The following is a 16,340-nucleotide window of genomic DNA, read 5'->3' on the forward strand; positions in this document are numbered from 1 at the left end:
TATTGCATGGGCTTTCCCTACGCGGACAACAAGATATTTGTTACAGAGGCAAGACAGTGTCAGACATTTGAGTCTTGGCAATATGCGCTGCGCGCAAGAGAATACATTGCCCCTTTAAGTTATTTATTATTCTATAGATGTTGTCGTGACCTCACAGTTAATAAATAGGGAATAGGACTTAGTGTTCACATCTTCTCTTTTACAATATGATTGGCATAATTTTTTAAGCTCATGATAATTCAACCCATTGACGTTCACATTTCGTAAAGACTTGCTTTCTGACAATGATCTAGACACCTACACGTGGAGAACCGGTTACTTACTAATGGAAAAGTTAAAATTATTTCTTTAAACAAGCGCTTTAAAAATTAATATTGTGCAGAATGCAACTTATAAATGGGTGCCACATGTGGAACAGGATCTGCTTACCCTTTCAGAGCACTTGAGATTACCCTCGGTTTAGGTTAGGTTCGTGCCGCTCAGTTTTATATGTTTTGTTTGTATGCTGTTTTTCTCCTTTTGGTCGTTTTCGATTTTTCCACGACATTGTCAGTTCGTTTTCGACTTATGAGTTTGATTACCACTTTGATATCTTTCGCCTCTCTGCTTGGGTTATTGCACGTAATGAGATTGCAGGATTACCTATCGGATGTTCTTCTCCTATGTAATATATTAATGAGTAACATTCAAGATTTTCTGCCTTTTAACCATGATAGCCATCGTACAATAATTTAATTACCATTTTTCCATTTTTGAGTATCTGTTTTATCTATTTGCTCCAAATTTTATAATATTACTATGATCATCAGAAGAATTTTTTATTATTTGATTTAAAAAAATAAAAGTCGATATAAGTTTCTAACGGTTTCAGCTAATTCGAGATTGTTAGGTCAAAGGAACCATATTAAACGATTAAATGTATGTAAAATTCGTATAATTTTCATATGTACTAGACATAAGCCAATACTGTTTATTGTGCATTTCCATAGAGACAGACAATAAGGAATAATACAATAAATATACAACACATAAAGTTTCCATCATTGCACATATTCCTTCTTTTTTTTTAATTTCTTAACATAAATATTTATGATTAATTGATCGCATCATTGTGCATATTCCCTTTTTTTTTCAACATGAATATTTCATAATGCTTCATTGATCGCATCATATTTTGAAAATAGTAGTAAAGTTCTTTGCATTAGAAAGTGAAAAATACATATAACATGTATAATAGTAATACGTCATAAGTATGAAAAAGTGCAGTAGATACAATTTCAACAGTATATTGAAAATGTTAACTTCTTGCATTATACTAATATCGACCGTATGAAATTTGAGGGTATAATACGAAAGTCGATTAAAAATCAAAAGTCAAGTTACACTCAGATAGGCATGGGTGTAAAACCATTAAAATCTCTCTCACTCTCTCGCGTATACACTTGATTTTCCTATCACTATCTTTCCGTCAATGTGGTTTTATATTACGTCATTTCTGCGTCTTGTTAGGAATGAAATCTACGTCAGTACCTTGAGAAAAGGTATTCATATTCTAATTAGGATAATTTTCATATCGCGGCAAAGACAAACTTGATAATTCATAAGTTGATATGAATATGTAGGTCGGATTGAATAACTATCAATAATATAATACATAAGAATTACAGACGGATGCTTGAAAATGCCAAGCGGGCAAAATGATCTAGTCAGTTCAAGGATGAAGGACGTCAAAAATCACAGTATAATAAAAATATTTGTGGAAATGGAAATGAAATGAAATGAATCAAGCACATATGCGTCGTCATGTAAAAAACATTCTCCTTTGCAGAAATAAAACGCAATGCATTCAATTTCATAGTCATGTCCAATACCAAGTATAAAAACTAGGAAATAAGGAAAACCAATTGAAATGTTAGATTGATAATTCTAGACGCATTGGATCAAATGATATAACTGAATGTATATCTAGTAAGTTGGAAAACTGTGACTATGTACAAAACGGTATAAAATGAAAACAACACGTTATAAATTTCATGCGCCCGAAGCGCTTTTCTGGCATCAAATAATATATAATCACCAAAACATAAAACAAATTTCCCTGTTTCTATCGTTCCGTAGTTTTTTTTCGCAGTAATCGGAATCAAAGCTATTTCGAATTAAAACCGAGGTAAAAAGAACATCGATGCAGACATGCTTACGTCATACAAAAACATTATTATCTGCTTTGTCCGCTGGTGAGAACAAACAATTGTTTCCGAGAATAATTAATTGTCATTCGCGCTCGATATTAAATTTGTAGAATGATTTTGTGTAAAGTTCCTTTCGGAATATTTAATTCTATCATGAACGAGACATTAATTAAGACAATTAATCAGCTTTTCTTTTTTTTGCATCTGATTTTCTAAATTAAAATTAGTCTTGAAAACTTTCCAACGGTTATTCCAATCTTGCAGAAGATGCAAGTTTGTAAGTTTCTTTTAAAAAGATATCCTATAAATCTCTTGTCCTTTGACAATATAAAAAGGTCCCAAATATCAACATGACTCAAGAAACATACATAAACATCAAACATTAATTTTTTTAAGATAGAGTGGCGATGTTTTCAACATCAACTTATGAAGTAACTGAACGCTACACATTTCTATTTTAGTATTCTCTTTGTAATTATTTTTCAGTACAAAAAAAAATGACAGAAGTGTTAATATATAATAATAATCAACCAATAAACTGTTTTTTATAATTTGTATTATTAAATTAATCTTTTTTAAATAATTGGCAAAACCTTTCTATATTTTAGCTCGTGACCTTAGGTAATAATATCGATCATTCCCGTGCAAATAGTAATTTGAGTAGTCGTTCCACATGTTCATCTAAGAGATAACTGTTAAAATATTTAATTGTTTTATATTTACTACAATCAATGAATTTACTAAAATCGAAGATGATCAAATAGTAATAAATGTCTGTTGAAAAATAGCTAAGCAACAAGGTAATGCTTGTTGATTTAAAGAATTCAAAACTACAATAGAAATGTTTTAGGTCAATCCATATTTATAATTAAACTATATCTAACATATATATTAAAATTTGTGATCTTTAACGAACATTATTCCGCTGCTGGTCGGTGGGTTGAGTCAATGATGGATTCTTATATGTATATGTTTCTTCTTGGAGCAGGTATGATTACTTTAAACTCTCCCATAAAAAATTGCGTGCTGATTTATTTAGTTCTCAACTTCATTAGTTAAATAATTGAAATGTGCAGAGTTGTGTCATTGGCACTCATACCACATCTTCTTATTTATATGTCTGAAACCAAAGTGTTCTGTTTTTAAAGTAAAATCATATTTATTTTAATTTTTTTATTAAATTTTCAACTAAAAAGAATTACTTTTTAATAAAATCATCTTCAGAATTTTTTGAAGCCTTAAATTAAGGTTCGTAAAATACACATTTTTTTTTTTGAAAAATATCACTCCGAATTTTAAATATATCTAATTTTTACTGAAACCTTAAAAGGTTATAATTTTAAAGTTTTTCAAAGATTTGGTAAGTGCAGCTCACATTGGATAGCTGGTGTTCTTCATTTTGTCTGAAATGTGAAAACCTTAATGTAGAAAGAACATATAGAAAATTGTTTCCAATATTCAATGACTGGACAACCTTTTAAGCACGGGAAAAACTGACAAATGTCAATCTCTACTCTAATAATACGGAGTATAATTTAATTGTTTAAACTCTCTAAGGCTGAATGAATTAACGGATTAAATGGCATCCTTAACACTCACAAGATCCCAAACATCCCTAACTATGAGACATATTTCCAACAATGTTTACTGTCTGCACTTTCAATTGACAAAAACATCGACAGACAAAATGTAAGCGGTCGTCTCAAAAATAGTAATAATCGTATATGAATATTCAGAGTAGTTTACTGGTTTCAAAAGATGTTTGCCTGCAAGTTTCTTATACTTTAATACAACAACAATATTTTTAGGTTTTTGTTGTAAAGTTTTTTGAAATACAATTTATATTTCTTTTCAAACTAAGTATGCAGAAAGCGAAAGGGCCTCGGTATTTCTTGATAAAATTGGAAAATGAAAAAAAAAACTATATTTAAGCAAAAAATATTCAATCAAACAATGTTATCCGTCTATTGACGGTACATGTCTTTTCAATGTCTTTTGTTTTTTGGCCTCTCATGCCACCATAATGTAATTGCTCTTTATTTTATAGGTTTTTTTTTTAATTCACCAATTTGAAGTTCAACTATATTTTGTATTCAGCGACAAGACGATTTTATTTTCTTGTGGTTTTTTAATTCACCAATTTGATGTTCAACTTAATTCTGTATTCAGCGACAAGACGATTTTCTTATAGTTTTTTTTTAATTCACAAATTTGATGTTCAATTATTTTGTATTCAGCGACAACACCATTATGTTATCAACATTTTTGTTGATCTCATGTGACGTAATCAATGTTGGCATCATTTTGGTCAACGGTCAGTCTGTTCGTGATAACGTCCTAGGAACTTACGAAGGACAACATGTTAACTGTAAGTGACATTGGTCTGTTTCGAGAGTAATTGAATATTTCTATTTTAATAGAAATATTTCCGGTTTTGTCATGTTTCTTGATTGTCGCTGATTACTTGAAATGACTATGGAATGATATTCCTATATAATACATACATAATGGTTATCCTGCCGACACGCTTGGTCTCGCTCCGTTTATAGGCTATGCAGTTATTTTATGGTGGCTTTTTTGTTTTATTTATTAATTTTTTTATTTATCCATTCATTTATGTTTCGGTAAATCGAACCATGTTTCAACTGACGTCTGTATAATACAATCATTTTTACAACCATGATTAATACGTAAACATTATGATATTTCCGATAGTTTTCAATGATTGATATCAATTGCTTTTACTTTTTGAATCATTGGTAAAATAGAGCAGTTGCCCTAACTCAGTTTCATCCTTTTCGTAATGTGATATAAGAAATTATTTTACGATGCATATTGATTTTCAATGCACATGCACATAACAGAATGGATTAAAATAACGTTGTTCTAGAAGGTTTCAGAAATAGACATCAATGTCCAATTTATGTCCTTATTTCAAAAGTAATACATAATAAAAAATGTTCTGATTAATTTTGTTCGGATTATGATTTACCCTTAATTCATTTCGGCAAATTGATATTAATATATTTTTCAATTTAAATGTTTTTCCATATACCAACATGTAAAAACTTACCAAGTTACACAATGGCAGAAAAATGTCTTATTATCTTCAGTTTCTATACAGTCATTATTCTTCCCTTAGTTTATTTATTTTGTATTTACATTGTGTCATAGGTCAAATTTATTTGTTCAGTGTATGTTCAATGGTGTTAATATGTCCTTTGATTGAGTTAAGCTATTTCAGTTGATATTTTATAGTGTGTCTTTCTATGTTGTGATGTTACACTATTGTTTCAGAAAAAGGGTGAAGGATTGGTACCATTAAAACGTTTAAACCCGCTGCATTTGTTTGCACCTGTCCTAAGTCAGGAATCTGATGTTCAGTAGTTGTTGTTTGTTGATGTGGTTCATAAGTGTTTCTCGTTTCTCGTTTTTTATATAGATTAGACCGTTGGCTTTCCCGTTTGAATGGTTTTACACTAGTAATTTTTTGGGGCCCTTTATAGCTTACTGTTCGGTGTGAGCCAAGGCTCCGTGTTGAAGACCGTATTGTGACCTATAATGGTTTACTTTTATAAATTTTTACTTGGATGGAGAGTTGTCTCATTGGCACTCATACCACATCTTCTTATATCTATTAAATTGCCCCTTAGTATCTTCTCGCATTTAAAAAAGAGAGAAAAGAATATTGCAAACCGATTAACCTTTAACTATAATCAGCATACAATAAAACAATGACATTGTTTGCCACCTTCATAAAGAAAGCTGATTTCAACTTTAGAAAATAACAATAATTCCATATTTCCCCGTATTTTGTGAATTGTGTCCTGAACATTTTCCGGTTCATATTTTATTAGAAATAAAAACCCATCTACAATCGATTAAACATTCTTCTATGTATTAACCATGGCGCTTACAAAATCAACCATTTTTTGGCTTCATTTCGTACATTAATAAGATCCATTGAAAGACATTTTTATTTCATGTTGATTCGGATTATGATTATAAAATCTTTCCAATTTTCCAATGGAAGCATTTGATATTGTTTTGGTTATTAAAATTATTATTTTCTTCCGTCTTTAGTTGCTTAGTTGTTCTTGGAGTTTTAAGGTCTTTTCGCCATTCTGTGGATTTTATTCTGATACTTATATTAAGCCTTTTTACTTTTCTAACATATTCTTTTAACATTGTGTGATTACTATTTGTTATATTTCATAAAATTTTGATCTGATTATATTTTTTCTCTCCGTCTTGCAGAATATTTGTTCCTCGACATGCGATAACATACTAAGTATTTTAAAATATCTATTCAGTTAAAGAGCTTTTTAAACTTACGAAACTATAATGTACTATCAGCAAACGAGTGTTTAAGCCTTTAATGTAGAGTGAAGTTGTGGACGCTTTTCTTCTCAAATATGTTATTGTTCCAGATGACAAAGCCTCACACAGTATGGTATCATTTGCAAAAACTATTTTTTTGGACTACCTAACAAAAATAACTAGGAATTCACGGCAAATCTAGAAATTTCACTTACACACCTCCACAATTCACGCAAGAAGAAATTTTAGAAAAGGAAATATGTTATTCTCTCTCCTTTGGTATTAACATAAAAAAGAACAAAGAAAATTTTCCGTTTTTATATTGGATATACAAAAAACAAACAAAAAATGTTTAAAGAACAACATATAGCAGGTTTTTTCTATATGTTTTGTTAAACATCTTCCAAAAATATTTACTACCATTCATTTTACCATGAAACATAGCCTTTAAAAATATTGTGATGAGTTATAATAAAACAAGTGGTGTCGATCAGATGAGGAGTCTTAAATATTCTAAGAATCTACTCCAATATCTACAAACACAATCATTACAATTTTGCAATAATATCAAAACTTTTGGTTTTTGTACACTACATTTCTTAATACTCAATTAAAAGATCAACTACTAGTGTCTACTTGTTAAACAGTGCATTTTCTACAAAAAAGGAAAACGCAAATACTAATTTCTTACACATGAGATCACAAAAATATAGACTAAGTGTTATCCTTCTTTGTGAATAATCGCATTGATAGCAACAACTAAAACAGAACCGCCTTGGTGGTTTCATGGTAGTGGGTTCGCCTCGAGTTCGGGAGGTCGTGGGTTCGAACCCCGGAAGGGTCAAACCAAAGACTTTAAAATTGGTATTTGCTGCTTCTCCGCTAAGCACGCGGCATTAAGGAGTAAGAGCAAAGACTGGTCGGCTCGGAGTCAGAATGATGTGTCCGGGTAAGGTTACATGTCTTCTTGCGGACTGCTACCTTTGTGAACTAGCACGTTAAAAATCCGGCTCAGCGTGTCGGTCTAGTACAAAGCAGGATCAATATTCATATTACATTAACATGTTCTCAATATGCATATTAATTTGCCGTACGTTAAGCAGTCATCCATCATCAACAACTAAAACAGCAAAGACGATATTATTATAATATCCGAGTTTTTTATCTACAGATTATTCATAGTTTCGTGAACTGATATATCAACAAATAGACAGCATTCCAATTAATACTAATTGTAAACCACTACTGACAGTCTTGTTTTAATATGTTTTCGTTTGATGCACAATTCAAACAAAACCTTAAAGATAAAAAGAAAGAAAAAATCTTTTAAGTTCTTTCACTTCAGATATATTGATGATACCCTGTCGTGTAATTACCAGCATTACAGCGAATGTTGCATTTAAAAAAAAATAATGAACAGATATTTACTGATAACTCAAAAACAATATCATCAAGTTTATGAGGAAAAACGACTGAAATCGACACAACTTAAGTTGTATGGCCATCATCACGAATCGGTTGATCAATAAGATATGTCGCATGTTTTTGCGTCATTTATCAATTAAATGGTGACTTCCGATTGCATCCTATTATATGTACACATTATGACATTTTGACTATATAAATAAGAGGATGTGGTATGAGTGCCAATGAGACAACTCTTCATCCAAGTCACAATGTATAAAAAGTAACCAATTATAGGTCAAAGTACGGCCTTCAACACGGAGCCTTGGCTCACACCGAACAGCAAGCTATAAAGGGCCCTAAATGACTAGTGTAAAACAAGTCAAACAGGAAAACCAACGGTATAATCTATATACAAAACGAGAAATGATAAACACTTATGAACCACACCAACAAACTACTGATCAACAGGCTCCTGACTAGACAGGATTCGCATGGTGCATGCAAAGAAGGCGATGATTATATTTTGTACACGGTCGACGCATCCGATTTTGCTAATTTTGGAGTTCACGCTATATCCTTTTTTATTCAATTTGTTTGTTTCTTCAAAATCTACTTTACGAGATTTAAACTTCTGTATTTTCTTTGTAAGAATTATCCTATTTATGACAACTTTCTTGATATCGTTTATACGAAGGTTTATCAGAGTAATCTCCCGAAAGACATTTTGATTGCTTATGCATCCTTTACATACATTGAAATTATGTTTTTTTTTCTCAAAATTGTTCGTTACATCCATAGAATTTTGTATTCTATTTTGACTAAAGAACTCGATACATTATAAAATGTGAAGCAAAATTAAGGGACAATAAAAACGAGATAAGTAGGAGAAAAACATTCGTTTCTTTCAATGTGTTCGGAATCCCAATGGTACCGAAAACAAATTTTGTATTCTTGATATTGAATAGGATATAAGAATTACATGTTGGAATACGTGTTCTTAGCAATAAATGCCCTCTATTCTAACGAGAAATGTGCTTTAAAAAATTCATATTTAGTGTGAAATATGGAACAGTAAAATGTTATTATTTCATCAATGAACTTGTATCCGCAGGTTTAACTTGCCATTAGACTCGACATGCCAAAATATATTCTTTTGGAAATATAACTAGTTTTTTCTTACATACATGTACATGACTTTGACACTTGATGCTAGTAGTATTTACATTCATTTTGAAATTTCATACTTTGACTTTTAATATTTATAAGACTTATACGTATTAAAAAGGTGAACTATTATAAATAGCTGGATATCTTTTTATGAAATCCTGATTTCTAAAGACAAAGTCATGACAGTTTTTTAAAATCTTTTTGTAACTGGTTCGTTCATCCTCTGATAATCCTATTTCACAAATGAAATCAATATTGCTTAAATAAAATATTTCATCACGTAAGAAAATAGTTAAATACTTATTATTATGTTCAAGATTCATAGAAGTTTGATAAAAATCTGAAAAAAAATCACCCTTTTACAAAATTTGAAGATAATTGAAGGTAGGGAATATGTCTATCATTGTTCATTACCATCCTTATATTTGGCAGGGCATAACTTGTATAATTAAATAATAATATACGGATTACACTTACATTGTTTTTTACTGACGACGTTTTAACCTGCTTATTATTAATTAAGATAATAAATTGAAATTGTTAATAATTGGACTGTGACGATGACTTTCAACATTGGAAAAAAATGATATTGCATGTTGAATTATTTAAGCTTTTAATTTCTCTCCCAAACATTTAACACCATTCTTTTTGACTGTCATAATAAATATTAACATTGAACAGTTAAATTTAATCTTTCGTATTTTTCGAAACAGCTTTACTATTAAGGACTAAAAGGTCTTTTGGCTACTATACTTAATACATTTAAAATTGGATATGTTTGAATAAAATAGTCATTAAGAGTAATACACTTGTGTAAACCCATTTCTTAAAATGTTGAAATTATATTTTCTATTCAAACTCGAAATATCTAAGCATATCAAAATATATTTTATTGGGGTTGTTTTCTGCAAACAGAAACACATATATTATTTAGATACAACTCTGCTTTCTAATGAAATAAGAATATGTTTTTTATTTTAATTTTTTATTACAACATTATTCTAAAGATGCATACTAAATGAAACGATAAACACTTATGAACCACACCAACAAACGACGACTACTGATCAACAGGCTCCTGACTAGACAGGATTCGCATGGTGCATGCAAAGAAGGAGATGATTATATTTTGTACACGGTCGACGCATCCGATTTTGCTCATTTTGGAGTTCACGCTATATCCTTTTTTATTCAATTTGTTTGTTTATTCAAAATCTACTTTACGAGATTTAAACTTCTGTATTTTCTTTGTAAGAATTATCCTATTTATGACAACTTTCTTGATATCGTTTATACGAAGGTTTATCAGAGTAATCTCCCGAAAGACATTTTGATTGCTTATGCATCCTTTACATACATTGAAATTATGTTTTTTTTTCTCAAAATTGTTCGTTACATCCATAGAATTTTGTATTCTATTTTGACTAAAGAACTCGATACATTATAAAATAGGGAAGCAAAATTAAGGGACAATAAAAACGAGATAAATAGGAGAAAAACATTCGTTTCTTTCAATGTGTTCGGAATCCCAATGGTACCGAAAACAAATTTTGTATTCTTGATACTGAATAGGATATAAGAATTACATGTTGGAATACGTGTTCTTAGCAATAAATGCCCTCTATTCTAACGAGAAATGTGTCATAAAAAATTCATATTTAGTGTGAAATATGGAACAGTAAAATGTTATTATTTCATCAATGAACTTGTATCCGCAGGTTTAACTTGCCATTAGACTCGACATGCCAAAATATATTCTTTTGGAAATATAACTAGTTTTTTCTTACATACATGTACATGACTTTGACACTTGATGCTAGTAGTATTTACATTCATTTTGAAATTTCATACTTTGACTGTTAATATTTATAAGACTTATACGTATTAAAAAGGTGAACTATTATTAATAGCTGGATATCTTTTTATGAAATCCTGATTTCTAAAGACAAAGTCATGACAGTTTTTTAAAATCTTTTTGTAACTGGTTCGTTCATCCTCTGATAATCCTATTTCACAAATGAAATCAATATTGCTTAAATAAAATATTTCATCACGTAAGAAAATAGTTAAATACTTATTATTATGTTCAAGATTCATAGAAGTTTGATAAAAATCTGAAAAAAAAATCACCCTTTTACAAAATTTGAAGATAATTGAAGGTAGGGAATATGTCTATCATTGTTCATTACCATCCTTATATTTGGCAGGGCATAACTTGTATAATTAAATAATAATATAAGGATTACACTTACATTGTTTTTTACTGACGATGTTTTAACCTGCTTATTATTAATTAAGATAATAAATTGAAATTGTTAATAATTGGACTGTGACGATGACTTTCAACATTGGAAAAAAATGATATTGTATGTTGAATTATTTAAGCTTTTAATTTCTCTCCCAAACATTTAACACCATTCTTTTTGACTGTCATAATAAATATTAACATTGAACAATTAAATGTAATCTTTCGTATTTTTCGAAACAGCTTTACTATTAAGGACTAAAAGGTCTTTTGGCTACTATACTTAATACATTTAAAATTGGATATGTTTGAATAAAATAGTCATTAAGAGTAATACACTTGTGTAAACCCATTTCTTAAAATGTTGAAATTATATTTTCTATTCAAACTCGAAATATCTAAGCATATCAAAATATATTTTATTGGGGTTGTTTTCTGCAAACAGAAACACATATATTATTTAGATACAACTCTGCTTTCTAATGAAATAAGAATATGTTTTTTATTTTAATTTTTTATTACAACATTATTCTAAAGATGCATACTAAATGAAACGATAAACACTTATGAACCACACCAACAAACGACGACTACTGATCAACAGGCTCCTGACTAGACAGGATTCGCATGGTGCATGCAAAGAAGGAGATGATTATATTTTGTACACGGTCGACGCATCCGATTTTGCTCATTTTGGAGTTCACGCTATATCCTTTTTTATTCAATTTGTTTGTTTATTCAAAATCTACTTTACGAGATTTAAACTTCTGTATTTTCTTTGTAAGAATTATCCTATTTATGACAACTTTCTTGATATCGTTTATACGAAGGTTTATCAGAGTAATCTCCCGAAAGACATTTTGATTGCTTATGCATCCTTTACATACATTGAAATTATGTTTTTTTTTCTCAAAATTGTTCGTTACATCCATAGAATTTTGTATTCTATTTTGACTAAAGAACTCGATACATTATAAAATAGGGAAGCAAAATTAAGGGACAATAAAAACGAGATAAATAGGAGAAAAACATTCGTTTCTTTCAATGTGTTCGGAATCCCAATGGTACCGAAAACAAATTTTGTATTCTTGATACTGAATAGGATATAAGAATTACATGTTGGAATACGTGTTCTTAGCAATAAATGCCCTCTATTCTAACGAGAAATGTGTCATAAAAAATTCATATTTAGTGTGAAATATGGAACAGTAAAATGTTATTATTTCATCAATGAACTTGTATCCGCAGGTTTAACTTGCCATTAGACTCGACATGCCAAAATATATTCTTTTGGAAATATAACTAGTTTTTTCTTACATACATGTACATGACTTTGACACTTGATGCTAGTAGTATTTACATTCATTTTGAAATTTCATACTTTGACTTTTAATATTTATAAGACTTATACGTATTAAAAAGGTGAACTATTATTAATAGCTGGATATCTTTTTATGAAATCCTGATTTCTAAAGACAAAGTCATGACAGTTTTTTAAAATCTTTTTGTAACTGGTTCGTTCATCCTCTGATAATCCTATTTCACAAATGAAATCAGTATTGCTTAAATAAAATATTTCATCACGTAAGAAAATAGTTAAATACTTATTATTATGTTCAAGATTCATAGAAGTTTGATAAAAATCTGAAAAAAAAATCACCCTTTTACAAAATTTGAAGATAATTGAAGGTAGGGAATATGTCTATCATTGTTCATTACCATCCTTATATTTGGCAAGGCATAACTTGTATAATTAAATAATAATATAAGGATTACACTTACATTGTTTTTTACTGACGACGTTTTAACCTGCTTATTATTAATTAAGATAATAAATTGAAATTGTTAATAATTGGACTGTGACGATGACTTTCAAAATTGGAAAAAAATGATATTGTATGTTGAATTATTTAAGCTTTTAATTTCTCTCCCAAACATTTAACACCATTCTTTTTGACTGTCATAATAAATATTAACATTGAACAATTAAATTTAATCTTTCGTATTTTTCGAAACAGCTTTACTATTAAGGACTAAAAGGTCTTTTGGCTACTATACTTAATTCATTTAAAATTGGATATGTTTGAATAAAATAGTCATTAAGAGTAATACACTTGTGTAAACCCATTTCTTAAAATGTTGAAATTATATTTTCTATTCAAACTCGAAATATCTAAGCATATCAAAATATATTTTATTGGGGTTGTTTTCTACAAACAGAAACACATCTATTATTTAGATACAACTCTACTTTCTAATGAAATAAGAATATGTTTTTTATTTTAATTTTTTATTACAACATTATTCTAAAGATGCATACTAAATGAAACTATAAACTGTACATCAGCACCAATTTAATAAAAACTTACATTAACCGGAATAAATTATTATATATTCAATCATGTAGTTAAATATGCATTCAAATGTGACCCCAAAACGCACTTTACCCAATTCAGTTCATCTAACAAAGCACATTTTAATATAAGACATAATATCACAAAGGTACATTTTTAAGCACACGTATGCATCACACATGCACAATTTTATACACACGTATGCATCACACAAGACAAAATTTAAGGCAAATGACAAGACAATACATATCAGTACATCAGAAAAAAATCTCTGGGAATTGCATTAATTCCAAACAGAGAGAGACGGGTTGAGACTACATATTAGATTTTTTAAAAAAATGATGTAAAGATTACCGCCTTCAAAATAATAAGTTTAACTTCCAGGAAAAGAATTTTTATATTCAATATTGTCTGGAACTGCATACTTTATAAATAATGATACACAAATATTCAATAGAAAAAAAAAATAATTGAAACAAGTATAATTTTGCGTTTCGAGGACATTCTGAAATTTTACTAGATTGGAAATTGAAAGGGACCAAATCATCTCATTTTTTAATTTTTAACAGTCGATATTTTAGTCTACGAGTTTTATGTCTATCACAACAATTGGCGTTCATGTAGAAAATTAATCAAAGCCTGTTACCATTGTGGAATCTCATCTAAAGGGGTACCTAGCCTGGGATCCCGACTCACTGCTCGATCGACGAAGTATTAGACTGGGTCAGGATGCCAGGCTAGGGGGTACCAAACACTTTGACTAAAATAGATTTGGCTTGTTTAATTTTCATAAAATGTTGACAAAATATTTGCTTTGACCTGTTGACAAAAATATAAAAATTTCAAGAAATCTGAACCGCACAATTTACAGGAATAATTTCATTGAATATATAGCAGCTAATTTTGATCATTGAGAAGCTTGATTTCTCTTCACTAATAAAAGGTGATTAAAACGTTCAGCTGATTTTTAAAGAGTTAACTTCTTTAGGTGTTCTGTACCCATTAAGGCCCGTTGTCACAATCATAGTTTTCTTGTAAAAGTTTAATTGGTCAAAGTTTTTGATGGATCTTTTGATAGTGACAACCGCCAAAGTAAACTGATCAAAAAGTTTGACGGACTTGGATGGAATAGAATCTCATCCTACATTACTTGAAACTTGGATGGGAATTATACAATCACAGTACAGTTTTCTTTACCAAGTTTTTGATGAAAAAACTTTGATTGTGAAAACAGATGACTTGGACCAAGTTTACCAGGTCAAAGAAAACGTTGACCAAGTTAACTTTTATAGCGATAACCGGGCTTTATACCGCATACTGCTCAATTAATTGTTCCAGAAGATCATTTACATAATTGGAATACTGGTACTGTATTATATCATACAACTTCTATATATTTAAATATTCTAACACCAGTTGTTCGACCTGCTAGTCAAATGTGTTTTGTTAAAATATACTTTTTCACTCATTTGGTCTTTTGGAAAATGTTGTTTGTGCTGTATTTAGACCCCTCTACCAAGAAATTTGTTTTGCATGCACACGTATAAAAATTGCGGTTTTTATCCAACGCAATCATAGGTTTGAACGTTGTTTTCAATTTAGACTTGCATGTTTATATTTTTTCGTTTGGGCTTGTATTATATTTGCCTTCTGGTTTATATGATCCGTTCATCCTATTTTGACTCTTTCAAAATTTAAGAGTCTATCCTAAATTGAGGTAAATTATATGGCCTTCCAAATACCGTTTCGATTCCTAACATCACTGAAGAGACATTAATTGTCGAAATCCGGATATGCACCTCATGTTTGCGGTATACCATCTTTTCCGCAAGTGTATTGTTTTCTGTTTGGTAAAAAATTAATAATAAGATCTATTTTGTTACATCTTGTGATCCGTTTATTTGGCAATCGCCAATTGCAGTCAGCAGGGTTTAAGAACATCAGTTGTTCGACCTGCTAGTCAAATGTGTTTTGTTAAAATATACTTTTTCACTCATTTGGTCTTTTGGAAAATGTTGTTTGTGCTGTATTTAGACCCCTCTACCAAGAAATTTGTTTTGCATGCACACGTATAAAAATTGCGGTTTTTATCCAACGCAATCATAGGTTTGAACGTTGTTTTCAATTTAGACTTGCATGTTTATATTTTTTCGTTTGGGCTTGTATTATATTTGCCTTCTGGTTTATATGATCCGTTCATCCTATTTTGACTCTTTCAAAATTTAAGAGTCTATCCTAAATTGAGGTAAATTATATGGCCTTCCAAATACCGTTTCGATTCCTAACATCACTGAAGAGACATTAATTGTCGAAATCCGGATATGCACCTCATGTTTGCGGTATACCATCTTTTCCGCAAGTGTATTGTTTTCTGTTTGGTAAAAAATTAATAATAAGATCTATTTTGTTACATCTTGTGATCCGTTTATTTGGCAATCGCCAATTGCAGTCAGCAGGGTTTAAGAACATCAGTTGTTCGACCTGCTAGTCAAATGTGTTTTGTTAAAATATACTTTTTCACTCATTTGGTCTTTTGGAAAATGTTGTTTGTGCTGTATTTAGACCCCTCTACCAAGAAATTTGTTTTGCATGCACACGTATAAAAATTGCGGTTTTTATCCAACGCAGTCATAGGTTTGAACGTTGTTTTCAATTTAG

The 16,340-nt window shown here is 30.0% G+C and overlaps 1 protein-coding gene across 1 annotated transcript in view; it reads left to right on the forward strand.

Annotated features, from left to right (window-relative positions):
• Positions 1–3,125: 3,125 nt before the first annotated feature.
• Positions 3,126–16,340, forward strand: part of LOC127708116 (uncharacterized) — a 44,394-nt gene continuing 31,179 nt past the window's right edge. Inside the window, exon 1 of the mRNA XM_052212962.1 lies at positions 3,126–3,177. Within this exon, the coding sequence (XP_052068922.1) occupies positions 3,138–3,177 (40 nt within the window). The 5' untranslated portion in view covers positions 3,126–3,137. The remainder of the gene's footprint in view (positions 3,178–16,340) is intronic.

This window comes from Mytilus californianus, unplaced genomic scaffold (genome assembly GCF_021869535.1).
Source record: "Mytilus californianus isolate M0D057914Y unplaced genomic scaffold, xbMytCali1.0.p SCAF_7, whole genome shotgun sequence".
NCBI classification, from domain to species: Eukaryota; Metazoa; Mollusca; class Bivalvia; order Mytilida; family Mytilidae; genus Mytilus; species Mytilus californianus.